The sequence below is a fragment of the Perna viridis genome, chromosome 14 (assembly GCF_037379345.1).
Source record: "Perna viridis isolate PV_CMFRI_1.1 ecotype Kerala chromosome 14, ASM3737934v1, whole genome shotgun sequence".
Lineage (NCBI taxonomy): Eukaryota > Metazoa > Mollusca > Bivalvia > Mytilida > Mytilidae > Perna > Perna viridis.
The window spans coordinates 8671513-8688418 of record NC_142458.1 but is presented as its reverse complement, the minus strand read 5'-3'; the positions used below and the strand labels follow the sequence as shown (position 1 = coordinate 8688418).

The window sequence follows — 16906 nt, the reverse complement described above, 5'->3', positions numbered from 1 at the left end:
CGTCTGTTGCTGCGTGGAGCTTGCCCTTACTATATGCGTGTTTACCTTGAATCTACATTTATACCGTGAAATAATTGTTACTGATTATTCTGTATGTAATTCTGGCGGGAAAATTTCCCGTACTTCCCTTCAGTAGAACGTAACCTATTTCAAGTGTTAAGAGGCTGTCCATGTAAAAACCAGACAGAATACTGTGATATACTGTGATATGGGTGGCGCAGTGTAAATTTTATCCCACAAAATGTTTTGTTCCAACATAATGTATAAACTTCTTTTGTCAAAACGTATAAAGTTGATTTCAAATTAAAAATGAATGGCTAAGAAAATGTTTTTAAAGCACTCTAACAAAGCAACCAAATTTTGTTAAAATTTAAAAAAAATTATCTCTCTTTTTTTTCAATAAATTTCAATGCTTTATGTGTACTTTTTTTCTCTTTAATCGTTGCATTTAATCCAAAACCAATATTTTTAAGCAAAATTTGTCGTGTGCCATCCACTGCCTGGTTTTAATTCGCACGGACAGTTTCTTAATATCTTCAGTTACCAACTTTCATTTGCAATTTTATTGTTGAATACCATTCTTAAGAGGCCTTCTGAAGGAGTTCCAATAAAAAAAATCTTAGGAATTAAAAAAATGCATGAATCACTAATTATAAACTTTCGTCTGGTTTTATGGGAGACTTGTACTTAATTACTCGCACAAATTAAGAAATAAAAACGAATGATAAAGCCATGTAGAAAATTCGTCCTTAAAGTAATGCAACTTATATCAAATACCAAAGAGCCTTCAATGAAATCAATTTAAAATATTCTCTACCAACGAATGTGTTACATGTAATTATGATAACAGCAAAGGATATGCAAGTCCCGTCACGTGACTCCGTGGTTTCATGAGAATGGGTCTTCGTCTACCATTCAAATGCATGGAGATTCGTCATGAACAAAGCATTGATTTCAATATCAAAAGTTAAAATACTGATAAAAATGACAAATATCAAGTTTTACAAATAAAAATGTAAAGTTAAGCATAAAATAGAAGATTTTGCATTGTGATTCAGCGTTTCGATTTTCCAGAAGTAAACAATAAAATGCAGATCGGTCTTCGGATTTCAATACGTTCTACATCGAAAATTCCAAAAAAAGAAACAGAAACTAGAACCTTATTGACATTATCAATTTTTTAAAGATAGGAATTGTGAATGTCCTGTGGGAGAATGCTGCAGTTCTACAGTTCCATTGTTTTTTTTAATGGGAACAACAAGAGAACTCAATGTACAAGGAAGAAAAAATACGGTGAACAAGATTTTTCCCTTTCCTAAAATAGCAGACATCCGCCTGTCGTCAGAATGCACAGTCAAAATCAAGTTTTATTTTATGCGTCATCTGGAATGAACTGACAAACACATTTGTTGTCAATACAATGTCTGAGCAGGTCTGGACAGAACCAGTTTTGTCGGTCCATACATTCTTGCTTTGTTGTGCATTCTGGAATTAAACAAATAAATACCATATACATTTTGTAGCGTGTAATTTTCGCGGATGCCAAATTTCGCGATTTGCTCTGTGAATAGGCACATTAATTTTTAGTAGTGTTTATATTTCGTGCTTTAAAACTTAAAAGAATGAAAATAATGTTTGTTAAATTTTTGGACTTAATTTTTGCGAGGTTTTTTTTCGCTATTCCCCAAACCTCGCGAATATTGCAAAAGTTTTCCTTATATGGTATATCGGGAGAGTATACATGCATTCTGTCTATATCCACGGAGTAACTCGGTTTCAATGGGTGAATAGTCTTATTATTTCAAAGTAAAACCTGTCTAAGACGAACCTTGAATAATTAGTAAATATGTCAAAACTTAACAAATTTTATAAAACTCTTTATATCAATTTAAATCTAATTTCACCCTTTATAAACCGCACACCTGTCTAAATCGAACCATTTTTAAAGTCCACAATGGGTCCAGTTTAGGCAGATTTCACTGCATATTGAAATAGACAAGTTGAATTTTCAAATATTGTCAGGTTTAGGCAGGGTGCACTGTAGTACTAAAACAAAGTATCGAACTTCAAATAGAATTTTAACGCATGCAGTCATGACATACTCATCATAAATTCTAATCTATATTTTTTTTCAGAATGCATATGTAACTTTAGTTTAAACATATTTTATTCAGAAATAGTTTGATTACAATAAATTACAAAACATAATAGTAATAAGACAAGGATTCGGAAACAAGCATAGCTTATACTAAGTCCGTCTCCTTATAAAAATGACAATTTGGTTAGCACATATGTTCTATTCCACGCTCACACGTTGAAGAATATAATATGTGACGAGGAGAAAATAAAGCATTTAGGGAAAAAAGGATGAAATGCATTGATAGGTAATTGATTATAGTTAGGTGTTCGCAAACCGTTTACTGTCTACTATATACTTTTGCACATTTGTAAATATATAAATATTTTGTTCTAAAGTTAGAGCATCTGATCCATGAAGCAAAATTTTTGGAGTTAACGGGAATTGTAAATCTAACTACAATACGTACGTCTGCATGGCTGCATACTTGTTACAGTGAAGAAGTTAATGGGCTGACGTTTCAGATTGACCGCATGTACAATATGGGTTTTCGACAAGATTTCGCGCAAAAAAAATGAGCATTCAGAGAACTACTATCCATACGTAATCGTGCATGGAGCACCCGACCGATTCTACTTTCCGAATGTATGAAAAAGTATTAACGGCTAAAGACATTTTAATATTGAGATACAAAATGTAACTGGGTTGTAATAAATTGTAGAAGGTTGTGGATCTTAAATTTGGCTAGAGAAAGTTAAGTTACACTGCAAGTGGTGTAAACTCAATATGCCATTGTCAATTCCACGAGTGAAGTCATTCATATAAATAATTTCATTTTAATGATCTGTCAAAACATCTGTGAAAAATTTCAAAACCTTTTAGCATGCGTAAAAAAATCGACAAGATCAATCGTGGAAATGACTCCTTGATATTTACCGTGTTACCCTATGAAATGCGACGTTACAAAAATATTGCATTTTGATACAAAATTGCTCACCACTGCCGTTTAGGACGCATTCACAAACACCGACCTGTTGGTTACATTGTAAGGTAGATTCGGAGTCACACAATGTGTGTGAACAGTCACTCACTGTCGTGCACGATTCACCATTGACTGTCGCTGTTATAAGGATAAATAAAAATAATAATTTTTGTCCTTTAGCTGAGACATATACAGAATCAAGACCGTTACATATCGTCATAGAATAGTACTGAAGCGTATTTACGTCATATAAACTTCAAAAAACAAATTGCGTAATAACGCAATAAAAATTTAGGTGACATTTTTACGCTTCCGTAGAATAGTAAATTATATTATTATATTTTGTACTCTTGATTCTTCATGCATCATCCTGTTTAAACCGAACCAATTTTAGACGGAAGAAGGTGTTCTGCTTAGATACATGTTTGGTTTACACAAGATCAAATTGTTCAAATTTTTGAAAGAAAAAAAAACTGTCATGTCTGGATTAGACTGGATTTCGGTTTCCGTTTATTTGGGGTTCAGTTTAGACTGGATTTCGGTTTCGGTTTATTTTGGGTTCGGTTAAGAATGTTTCACCGAATCTCATTCACTGTATAACACAAATAGACCCTTTTGTGGTAAGTTGGGGGCATGCTCAATATGCACTTGCCCTAGGCAGGGCTTGGGTAGAACAAGGATTTGTATATAGCATCATTTAACTTCTTGGATAGAACAAAAGAATTTACCTCACGGAAGTGTATATTGAGCATGCTCTACGCATGCTCATCAACTACCCCAACGTTAACACTAGAGGGTCTTTTGGGAAATAACTGTTTTTTTTCGTTTTTTTTCCACCGGCAAATCTAGATTGATGACTTTATATCCTCAATTAAATTCAATTGTTATCTCCCATCTACAAACAATGAAATCGAAATCAGTGAGAATAATAGCTTAAATTCTCTGGATGCGTAAAAACTTTGAGAGGCTTCGATCTACTGTATTTTTCGATATTATCCAGTTAAATTAACGCAATATCGGATTTTGGAATAGAATTATGAATGCTTGAAGAGGACATGTGATACCCTAAAAATGGTACCTATTGTATGCTTTTGCTTTATCTTTACTCTACCACTGATCAGGTTCTCGCCTCGAATTTGGCAATATCCAAAACAGAGGTTAGTAGCTCCTTCGTCCCTGTGTTTGTTTGACGTAGGAGATACAAGGACCTCTGTTTCGGAAATTGTGAGTTTGGGAGGTCGTGGGATCGTGTATTTAACAAGGGTAGCGGCTCAGTGGTCTCGTGGTAGAGTGGTTGCTTCAAGTATGGGATCGATCCCGCCCGTTTCACAGAAAAACTTTTATTTTAATGAGTAGCCATGATTGCTAGTCTTGTGCATACGGCATATAGAAGATAGATTGACGACTGGTTGGCTCGTAGTCAGAATTATGTGTCTGAGTTGGGTGACATGCCTATATGCACAAGGGTGTTGCTTCAGTGAGCCATCATAAAAAATCCAGCTCAGCGTGTCGGACTGTGAAAAATCCGACACAGTTATGACGCATATTTACAATTTACCGTTAATTTGAAGGTCGGTGTTTTTTTTTTTTCAAGACTTAATAGTTACATGTACTTAATATATATAATGCGAGTTCAAAAAAAAATACTTTATACAGGGAAACTTTTCTTAATCGAAACCTTGAATAATCTGATGACCTGTTTAAAAGAGACTCTTTTGTAATCAATACAATTTTATCCTGTATTAATCGCGCCATTCCTTCAGTCCAAAGGACGTTCGATATAAACAGATTTCCGTGTGCTTTGTCTCATAATGTATTTTGTTTTTGTCATCAAAACAGCTGTAACTAGCAAATAAATATCAATCTAAACCATGACTAATGCATTATCCATAAAGGGTCTATTGTGCAAGTACGTATATACTGAATATAGATAATACAAGTAAATACAAACACGACTCAATCACCATTTCATGAAAAATTAAACCGAACACCCCCTCAAATCGCACAGAAAATGCAGCTTGTTTAGACATGATTTCTTGTCCCTTATTCTATTCTAAACTTACCCAGGTAAATGATCGCACAAAACAGAAAAACAAGTTTTGCCATGACAAATCTTTCTAGATTGTTTCCTAAGCTGAAATCACGAAGCTCTTATCATTAGTTCGTGACGTTTGTTTCGTGACGCTGAAAGGTAAAAGAAATTGTGTAATAGTACAAACGTGTATTCTTCTCGCAATAAATGTGATAGGTAAACGACCTCAATCCAGCAGGTACAGTGGCAGATCCTGGGGGTTTTGGTTTTGGGGGGGGGTGTTCTCCCATGTTTGGAAAATTTTACATGAATTGTTTGCACAATTTTAACAAAAAGGAGTAAAAAAACATCTTTGGAATCCCCCATTTAAAAATATCTGGATTCGGCCATGAACACATGTTCAGATAAGATATGTTCTACACCCTTTGAGACGTTTAAGTTTTCTGCACGCACGATACCTTAAACGCACGCTTCAGGCTCACGTAAAGCACGATGGACAGATGCTGCTCATAGCGTGCGTTTAAACGCCCGATAGACGAACGATGAAAAATAATAATATTAACAAAAAATGAAGAAAGAAAATGGATTGATTGATTGATTGTCGGGGTGTAACGCCCGAGCAGAAATATTTCAGCTATATTCAGGCGATGAACATGAAAGGGATGATAAAATGAACATGAAATGAAGATGAAATGAAAAAAGGGGATGGGACACAAAGATAATAGGGTCGACAAATTTTAATTGCCACAAGATAAAAGGGAGGGATGGGTAGGGTCGGGCAATTTAGCCTCCTGTGGTGGAGCGCAAAGGTTCCTACTCATATCGAATACCACAGCAGCGTTCTTTAACGTGCGAGGAACGTCGCATCTCCCAACACGGTGCACCACTATGGTTTGCGATCAGGTTTTCCGTATTATAGCCTGACAACCCCAGCATATAACACGCCAGGGATACCCCATTCCACCGCCTGGGGCACACAACCCAGTAGCTCTGTGGCAGAGCGCCTAGCTCCCGGCTAGGTTTGTGAGCACTATTTAGTCGCCTTTTACGACAAGCTTAGCGCAGCTGCAGGCCTATTCCTTTGACACTCGGACCTGCACGGGACAGTAATGAAAATGCAAAAAAATAATGGTAGCAAACAACATAAAAATAAAACTGAATTAAGGAAATAATGAATGTACACACATAAGTGAACGCTTCTATCGTGCGTTTAAACGAACGCAAAACGATGTGTAAACGCACGATAAACGATACACGAACGCTAAAATGGAAATGTGAATGTTTCATAATAGGATAATTAATTGGAAAGAGGGAATAACCAAAATATTACCATGAGTGTCGAAGAACGCCTAGATTTAACGAGAGTGTGGATATTGTCGGCGCACGAGTTAAATCCTCGAGCGTTTAGGGCATGAGTGATAAATATTTGGTTATTCACGATGACCAATTGATTATCCTAGTTATTATACAGATTTTCTTCATAATTTATTGATAATTTCAACATGAATTATAAATTCTGTAATTGGCGGATTGATATTAAAGTTGTAACGTTTTGACAACAGAAAGTCCGAGAGTGAAATTATCGAATTTATTTCACAAGCAGTGTGAATTGTCGAAATTCATTACATTGAGAACATTCCACATAACACTGCTATCTATATAATAATGGACTGTATCCTTCCAGCAGAGCCGTCAGAAAGTCTGCTCTCTCTATGTATATGAAATTTCTAAAAGTGTCACAGAACGGTTCTAGCAGAGCCGGCTCTGAAACTGTATTCTTAGAGCAGAGCCTGTTTTACCAGAACTATTCTTTAGAAGAGGGCAAGCTCTGCTAGAACTGTGAGAAGAGCCAGTTTTAAGAGAACTGTTCTATAAATGGGAGCCAGCTCGAGCTCGAGCTGCTAGAACTGTCAGAGGAGCCAGCTCTTCGAGAACTGTACTATAGAAGAGTCAGCTCTCCTACATGTAGAACTGTCAAAAGAGCCAACTCTATCATAAATGTTCTCTTTCGAACAGTAAGAAGAACCAGATCTACGAGAACTGAGAGAGCCAGCTCAAGCTGCTAGAACTGTCCGAAGGGCCAGCTCTTCCAGAACTGCATGTTCTTTAGAAGAGAAACAGCTCTGCTAGAATTGTCTAAAGAGCCTACTCTACCAGAACTGTCCTTACGAGGAGTCAGCTCTGCTCGAATTGTCTGAATATCAAGCTCTACGACTGTTCTACCAGAAGGGTCAGCTATGCTAGTATAGTCAGAAGAGCCAGATCTACGAGAACTGTTCTGTAAAAGAGGGCCAGATCGACGAGAACTATTCTTTTAAGAGAGTCAGTTCTGCTAGAACTGCCAGCTTTCTGATAACTGTTCTGCGGTGTTTCTGTATAAAGAATAAGTTTCGGTACAATTTTCCTACCACAGCAACATTTGTGATGCATTCTGCAGTTTCAGTGTTTGAATTAGAAGAACCTTCGAAAAACTTAATAAGTTAATAATCAGTCATGAATTTTGAAATTTTAAGAGAACATTGTAATAGGAAGTCTTTGAAAAGAACTATAAAAACTTCTATACAAACCTGCCTTTATTCACTAACTAAATACGTGATATTTCAATCCTATCGAACCATTGGATTACTGAACTGTGACCTACATGTAGTAAAGAGGCGTTGGGACATAATTGCGATCCTTTTAAAATTTATTTCATTTGATATAAATCAAAATAAAATGTTGCATATTATAAATTGTTGTATTAATATCATGGATTTTCTTTATTGTCTTATTTCACAATCATCAATGAGTTTTACAATGAATTTCTTTTCTATCTTTGTTGCTTTTCCCTATTCGAGGGCGATGTATTTTGTAATCAAAGGAACAAGGGAAATTGTGTCCAATATATTATTTGACTTTTTTTTCAGATAGAATTAGGTAGCATCACAAGTTTTGATTTAATTTTTATATATTCAACAATGCAGGCAAGTGTCTTTAAATCTATGCAGTTCCGGGTATGAAGTAGCACTCCATCCAAGAACCATGCAAATTTTAAATGTGATTTACGGTTGGAAAGCGTACATATTTTTATTTTATATATTTTGTTTAAAATCTTATAGTAAACAGAAATTAACATGTAGTTTTTCATATAACCTTGTTATTAGAAAATAAAAATTATATAGAATGTTGTGTATAATTCAAAATTAATTGATGTAACTCTGTAAATGTAACTAAAATACAATATAAACTGTTGGATTTTCAACGTGAATTATCTCCTAAGAGCAGACAGATTGGAATGAATAATTATACATTTCATCCTACACTTATAGAGCAACTTAATAACAAAAAAAAATAAATAATGTGTAGCCTTTTGGGGGTGTATCACATTTTACAAAATTTGCATGATTCTTACAAAGACGACTACTTATAAAAATGTACTATGAAGGCTGTTTAAACCAAATCCCTTTGAAACTGAAGACGCTGTTCACTTTACGCAGGTATCGGTTGACAAAGGTTCAAATTGTATGTATATTTAAAAATAAAGAACTGTCAAACCAGTTTAGTTTAAACTTGATCCCATTTTGTAATGCGTTCTGCGGGAGCAGCAATTTGATTTCTTGGGGAAAAAGAGGAGTCCTAGGAACACATTTCGTATTCTGGATTTTTTTTCAGTAAAATTTCTGATCTGGCTTTTATTTTTTTTATTCTAATCTACTCAAATTTTCCCCTACTTACTTGCATCCTGCCTTTACATTTACCGAATTTTTCATCCTGGATTATTTTTAACCGTGCATCTTTGTCTTGTCTTATTATTTCAAATTATTATTTTGATATTATTCTGATCCTAGCAACCCCTAAAAAAACAAAATACAAAAAAAAAAAAAAAAAAAAAAAAAAAAAAAACAGAAACAAAAATCACATTGTTGCTCCCTAACGTAAAGTATTACTTTTACTTTCAATGCATTGCTTTCTAAATATGGAAATAAAGCAAGCACTATCTTTAAAAAAAAAGATAGCCGACGCAGTAAAATTTGTTCTTTTTACTTAAAGTTTTCATCAGGAAATAACGCATGACACGCAATTTCAATTTCCTTTTTCGAACCCCACTAAGTTATCAGTATTTAGCGATCGGGAAAAAGAACTGCGATCAGGTGACATGCGTTTCCATAGAAGAGCGTCCTTAAGGTCAAAGGGTAAAAAGCGAAGCTATACCAACTGCGTCAGAACAAAAGGTACAGCGAAAATGACAATTACAAATGTACAAAATACGCGTGCAGTGTAACCGGTCTTAACCGTAACCCTTTTGGAATTAAAAAAAAATGGTTCGGTTTAAACAGGTGGTAGGTTTATAAAGGGTCAAATCATGTAAAGACACTAAAAAGTGTTTGGTTTGGACAGATTTTTTTTATTATTCAGGGTTCGGTTTACACAGGTATCAGCTTACTCATGATTTAGTTTACACAGGTTTCAGCTAACTAAGGGTTCGGTTTACACAAGTATCAGCTTATTCAGGGTTCGGTTTGGACAGGTTTCAGCTTACTCATGTTTCTTTTTGGACAGGCTTCAGCTTACTCAGGTTTCTTTTTGGACAGGATTCAGCTTACTCGGGTTTCTTTTTGGACAGGCTTCAGCTTACTCAGGGTTCTGTTTGGACAGGTTTCAGCTTCCTTAGGGTTCGGTTTTGGACAGGTTTCAGCTTACTTAGGGTTCGGTTGGGACATAATTTAGCTTAGTCCGGGTTTGGTTTGGACAGGTTTCGGCTTACTCAGAGTTCGATTTGGACAGGTTTCTGCAGACGCAGGGTTTGGCTTAGACAGGTTCACTGTTTTTCTTTATATATAGCTTCGATTTGTCATTGTACTAATTCTTATCTTCTTTGTTTACATAAAAAATGTTCTAATTTTATATTTTTCTGAAAGTTATTTCCCAATATCGATATACCAGCATAAATATTTAAAGAAACTGACAATCTATACACCTGAAAAGTATTTTACAATAAATACAAACCCTTTTTTTTCATTTTCATTACGATAAATTATGTCAAGATGTACCCTTGCAACTTACTAAAACGTCACTCGAGAAAAAAATTATGATTTTGCCTTTAAATTATACGAACGTGCCGAATGATCGCACCACATTGAATTAAAATGGATCCAAACAAAATGTCATGCATACTTTACATTGAAAGTGTTTATCCCTTAGTTCATAATATACATCTCAATTTGAAAATTCCATTTTACTACATATAACTTACACAGAAAGAAAATTATGTAAGAAATTAGAAGAAATACAAATGACTTGTACATTTTTTGTATGATAAAAGTATTTCTAAAATCCGAATCCGAATAATTTTTATTCATCGTCATCCTCATCATTTAGTAGATGCATCTTGGTGGTATTGATCTATTAAACACCATTTAAAGTATTTTAGTGTATTCATCCTAAGCATGTGATTTAACCGCAGGAGCAAATCAAAGGAGAAGAGACACTACGTCTAAATCTGTGAAAAAAAATAATTAGCAGTCTTTGTAAGAATCATGCAAATTATGTACATGTAATATGTGATACAACCCGAAAAAAAAGCTACACATATTTATTTTTGTTATTAATTTGTTCTATGGGTATTTATGATGAAAAATATAATCATTCACCCCAATTTATCTGTTCTTAGGATAATTTACATTGAGAATTCAACAGTTTCTCTTGTATTTCAGTGTCATTTGCAGAGTTATCTCCCTTGATTTTGAATTCTATTGTACATTCCTTATAATTTATATCTCCGTAGAACGAGGGTTATATGAAAAGCCACGTGTTAATTTCTGTTTACTATAAATGTTTAAACCAAATATCAAAAATAAAAATATGTAGGATTTCCAATCATGAATCATATTTTTGCATGATTCTTAGCTGGAGTACTACTTTGAAGTTCTTGGTCTTCATTGTCCCCTCTAAAAAGTTAGAAGTTCTAGACTTTAATACATCAACCTGTCTCTAAAGTACTGCATCTCCCATGAATCTTGAACGTTTCTTGTTTTCGTATACTTCATGACATTTTAATAGTATTTTTTGTCAGCAAACTCTGCTACAATAACATAAGCTCTACTTCTCAAGTAAATATTTGTCTTTTCTTGTTACAGCATTTTTCCCTTATACAGTTGCTCAATGCGTACCTTTGGTTGATGAGTATAGCATTACAATACCATGACGTTATTCGTTCATTATTTCTCTAGGAAAGAAACCAACAAGAAAAACGAATGGATTTTGAAACGGTAAGGACTAACTTATAAATTTAAGACAACTGCACATCTTCTTTTCAAACATTACAGAGGAAATTGTCGAATCCAACGCAAGGCTTCAAAGGGTAGTTTATTACGTGGTTCGTGTAATTACTAAAAGAAGATATTAATACGACAAAAATGTAAGATAATACATGGCCTTAAAATACGAAGGTGCAATATTAGATAGGTTAAATCGTGGTTTTTCTTTGCATATTTGTTTAAAACAATAATGTGGGAATTCCTTATGTCGCGCCTTGTAGCTAACTCAAAGTACCGGAGTAACACATCGATCGCGGTGCTGTTTTTGAGGACACAATAAATTCGGCGCTATAAAGGAAATGTTTATTTGGACACTAAAGATAGTGTAGTTTGATATGCCCGCAGTCTGTTGTGTCTAGATTAACACTGACTCTATTATAGAGCCTCGTTTATTATTACCAATAGCTCCGCGTTTGTTCGGTGATTTAGAATACCCAGCTTGATATCCGCTCAAAGAAAGTCGGTAATTTAATGCGGTTGGATTGAACTAAATGTAGCTGTTTCTAACTTACCGGGTTTTACCTTGATATTAACATTCATTATGTGAATGTTCCATCTTTAGACTTAGTCTACCCCCTTTGAATTTGCTTATCAGTTCAGTAAATTTGTAATAATTACCCTTTATCTATATAATTCCAACATTTTTGTACTTTTATTATTTTTGCAGACAGTGCGTTATAAAAATTAAAAAAAAACCTGATGAGAATTATCAAATTTATTTCATTTTATTTACAGTTGATCCATTTCAAAAGAAATACATGAATAAAGAAATTTTTTCTATCAAACTGAAAATTTCACATCACCAATTTCCTATCGAAATAGATAAACCACCCTCTGTAACTTTCTGTCTTCTCTAGGCATACAGAATATAAATAATATGAAATATTAAAATATGATGATATAAATAATACGTCAGAGTGTATATTCTAGTCTTTACAAGAAGGTACGTTATAAGGAGGTAGGCCTAGGGTAAGGGACATAACTCTTGCAATCGGTTATATATGTTTATGTCATTTTCAATTTCATCAAAGTCTATCAAGCTTGGAATTTGAAACAGAATGAAATCAATCCAAGTCATTTTGATGCATACATGAGATAGGTGTAAAATTCTGAAGTACAAACGTTCCAATGATTTGAAGGAGTTGTACCCCTTATCTTGGGTCCACTTCCTTAACAGATTCATTTGCACATCAATTTATATTAACCTACATCTACAAACATCTCTTGATTGTCTTTTTTTTGATTTTAGGTGTGCCTCATTTTATTAAGTACACTTGGATATGTTTCATGCGGTAAGTCATTTTTGTTTGTGGACTCCAGTCTATTATTGAGTTACATGATACACAGACTGGCGATTTTTGTTGATTATTTGAAATGAGCATTCATATGAACTCCATTTGTAGTTCTAGATAAATAATGTTTGTCTTACCTCAAACATTGAATTGTCATCACTATTTTTTCCATTTTCCTTCAGTATTGTACGGATTCCCGGACGACAGCGAAAACTACCTGGAATGGGCCTATGAACCGGAAGTCACTTGGCAAGAATCGCAGGACTACTGTCAAAGTAAAGATCGGTCACTGATTTTCTTTACTCCTGACTTCCGAAAATTTTTTACAAACACATTGCTTGTTAGCGGATGGGTAAATTTTGAAATAGATCGGTAAGTAAATTTTTACAATATTTTTTTAAAGAATAATCATGCATGTCTTTTACAGTTTTACATTATAGCTAGGATTTTTTGTCATAACTATATCAAACTTAAAGGTGTGTGCTATAAACATTTTGTTTTGTTAAAGATGCGAAACTACTCAGATCCTTACTTCGATTTACTATTTACCGACCCGCATTTTACTTTACATACTTATGTTATCCATTTAGGTTACCAGTGTACAAATGTACCTTATCGGACTCGCATTGCTTCTAAGACCAAAGTTTAAAATGGTATAGTTTAACAGTATGAAGGCGTCGTCCTCTTATATGAGGCAGGTGTAACCTGTAAGAGGACGAAGTTTAATGTATAGATATATATTTTTTAAAATCTTCTTTCGCTTTTTCCAGACATCTTGATGGTTCTTGCCACTTTTTTGACGCATTTTGAGACTTCTTATCTCTAATTAGTGAGACAGGTAGTGTTCGTACTTAGAATTTTCTAACCAAAGCTAAAGCCGTGACGATCTACTTTTATGGCATGTTGGATACGAAAATAAGTACCTGATTTTAAATATTTTTTGAAGACCATGATATAATAAGCGTGAAGAAAATTCGAAGATACCGAAATTTGAAAGGGAACCACCAAATGACGCGACTTCCTGTCAGACTGAAATCAGGCGCTTAGTGCTTCCAAGCCATGACTGTAGCGTTATTAGGACTTTGTTTACTATAACACATTCACTCAATTCCGTCGGTTCAAATGGCGTCACATTTACCTCGACTTACATCTAACATCTGTTGATTGAGTGCACATTTGGTGTGTGGCATTATTGCATACATTGTAAGCAATTTTGTTTGCTATTCGATTTTAACTTAAGGTTTCGTGTTCAAGCTAGAATATACCAAGCACGAGAACGCATACAAATTTATAATTGTAGAATTAAGTAGCTGTCTTTGTAAGAATCATGCAAAATCTGAAAAATGTGATACACCCCAAAAAAGGTTACATATTTTTATTTTTGTAATTAAGTTGTTTTATGGGTCTATATTATGAAAATGTGTAATCATTCAAATCTGCCTGCTCTTAGGAGATAATCAACTATGAAAATCCAATAGATTCTATTGTATTTGAGTGTCGTTTACAGAGTTATCTCCCTTACTTATGAATTCTATAGTGCATTCTATACAATTTTTATTTCCTATGAGCACGGGTTATATGAAAAACCAAATGTTAATTTCTGTTTACTAAAGCATTTTAAACAAGATATCAAAAAGAAAAATATGTAGGCTTTCCAACCATGTATCACATTTTGCATGATTCTTATGCTGGAGTGCTACTTAAATACAAATTACATGTATGTCTCTTCATTTCTAAAGGGCGCAACCAGACGATTTTAATAGGGTACACAGACGAGATAACCGCATGACCTTCACATTATTCGATCTGAAAAGTTTTGAAACATATAATGCAGGTCACACGGAATTCATTTGAACCGGGCTTTCACTGATTTTTGCATATTTTCATATTAAGAGTATGTCAATTGCAAGCTGATTCTATTATTTTCTTAATCGGGACAGTTTGTTTACCTCTTGTTTTATCAGCAAGTAAAGCCAATGAATACACAAATTACTGAACATCATTATTGTCACTGTTTGCAGGGCAGTCGTTATTTGGGCACTCAATAAGGTCAGAGCTTCATCTGTGACAATACGCATGCCCTACTATGACGTAGATTTTCCTGCTGATAATTTTCTGTATTCAGAAGACGAGCTTCTGTGTGTAATCGCGCTATTAGATACTACAGTCAATCAGACAATATGGGCCGCTATCGAATGCGATGCTCATCTTGTATATGAATTCTTCTGTAAACAAAAGGATCCTTCGATAAGCGGTAAGAAAGACATTAACAAAATATGATCCCTTGATAAGCAGTAGGAAAGACATTAACGAAGGAGTCCCTTGGTAGTGGTAAGTTAGTTAGAAATGAAAAGAATCTCTGGATAAGTGGCCAGCTGGTTAATAGCAATACATGTACAAGCACTCAATAAGTGGTAAGAAAGACATTTACAAAAGAATCGCTTGATAAGTGGTAAGAAAGACATTTACAAAAGAATCCCGTGATAAGTGGTAAGTCAGAAAACAACTGTAGAATCCATAATAAGCAGTAAATTTGTAACTTAGAGAAGGATCATTGGATAATATAATTGAAAATTTGAACAAAACGAAATGATCCCTTGGTTAAACAATTAATCTCATGATCAATATAAATCAATTATCAATAGACCATATGTCACGCATGCTTATCAACTATCCAAAAGTCAGCATAAAAAGGACTTAAGTACAGAAATTACCCGATTGGTATGACATTCGATAAGTATACATGAAGTGGTAAGAAAAATTAAATGTTTTCGATCGGACCTGACACCAGATTTTGTACAGGGGGAGGGGCATCCTCGATACAATATATTTTACAAATCTGTGCAGCACGTGAGTAAAGGAATTTCGCAAAATAAAACCTATTTAAACTTGAATTGTTAGAACATATAGTGTTGACCGCCTTACACCACATGATTCAATTCGATGATAGTGTCATAACCAGTCCGCAACTACATTCTATTTCATCAATATACACTTCCGCAAGATAAAAATAGTTTGTTCTACCCAAGATCTTCCTCGCGGAAGTGTTAATTGAGCATGCTCATCGAATTTACGCGAAAGGGTCTATTGAAGAACGGTAGAGCGCGCGCACCGTCACGCTTTGAACAGCGATTTTCAATCATTTCGACCATTTAAGCGGTAAGAAACTTTTTTTACTTTGTATGTATGATTTTAGTTACTATATTCTCTTTGTTGTATATGTCTGTTTTCCATGTCTGGTCTTTGCCCTGGATTACATTCTTTTGATTACCGCTATAACCTTGGTTCCTTTGATTATTCTTTAAAAAAAAAAAACAACAAAAAATGGGAAAGCGTGCATCCGACTCTCCGGGCCTGGACCTTCCTTTGTTGTTTGAGTTAGGAATTTGAGAGTTGGCATACGTGTACATCATGCAAGAACAATAATTCTTACAGTGACTTATTTAAGAGTAGTCAAGGGAAACAATGTTTTAGCGGAAATCAAAAGAATGTAATTCAGGGACAAACACCAGACATGGAAAACAGACAAACACAACAAAGAACATAAATTTATCAAAATACTACATACAAAGTAACAAAAGTAAATGAGCAACTCGGACTCCACTAAAAACTGGGAACATTGACCAGGTGTACTGGTAGGGTAAGCGTCCTCTGCTTTTCTAGAAACACCCACCGAGTTGCTCATGAGAAGAAATATGATCTGATTAATTTACTTTTACATGTCAAATTTCGGGTTTTTTCCAATCATTTTTTATATTTACATAAATAGGCATAAAAAATATTTTTTACCATGCGAGTGTTAACTGGTATACGGCGAATTCATATTGTCGACGTAACCATAGCAATTTAGTGGTACCTGGAACTTCCATGGGCAGAAGTGTTGAATACATATCAATTTTCAGAGAATTACAGTTGACGGAAACTCGGTATGTGCCTTATATGTAAAATGCACGTACATTCTTTTTATAAATGGACGCTGCACGAAGATAGATAATGTTTATTGGGATCACGCTGGATTTTATCTGTATGACCCATAATATACATTTTTTCAATCTCGAAAACGTTGCATAAAAATGCTTTGTCCTAGGCTTTAATGAGCATTTATGCCTATGTCTTGGGTTAATTTAAATAATATAACGAGAATGGAAACGGTGAATATGTCAAAGAGGCAACAACCTCCCAGTGATAAAAAATGTCAAGGCCACGAAGTACTTATTTATTTTTTTC

At 34.5% G+C, this 16906-nt stretch overlaps 1 protein-coding gene across 1 annotated transcript; it reads right to left on the bottom strand.

The window, feature by feature from the left end:
* Positions 1 to 1354: 1354 nt before the first annotated feature.
* Positions 1355 to 5263, bottom strand: LOC148598109 (serine protease inhibitor Cvsi-2-like). Its single transcript, XM_088561548.1, has 3 exons — positions 5123 to 5263; positions 3075 to 3197; positions 1355 to 1485 (listed from the first exon to the last, which is right to left on the bottom strand). Exons 1-3 carry the CDS (start codon positions 5163 to 5165, stop codon positions 1373 to 1375), a joined length of 279 nt encoding a protein of 92 aa, XP_088417674.1. The 5' UTR covers positions 5166 to 5263; the 3' UTR covers positions 1355 to 1372.
* Between the last annotated feature and the right edge of the window lie 11643 nt (positions 5264 to 16906).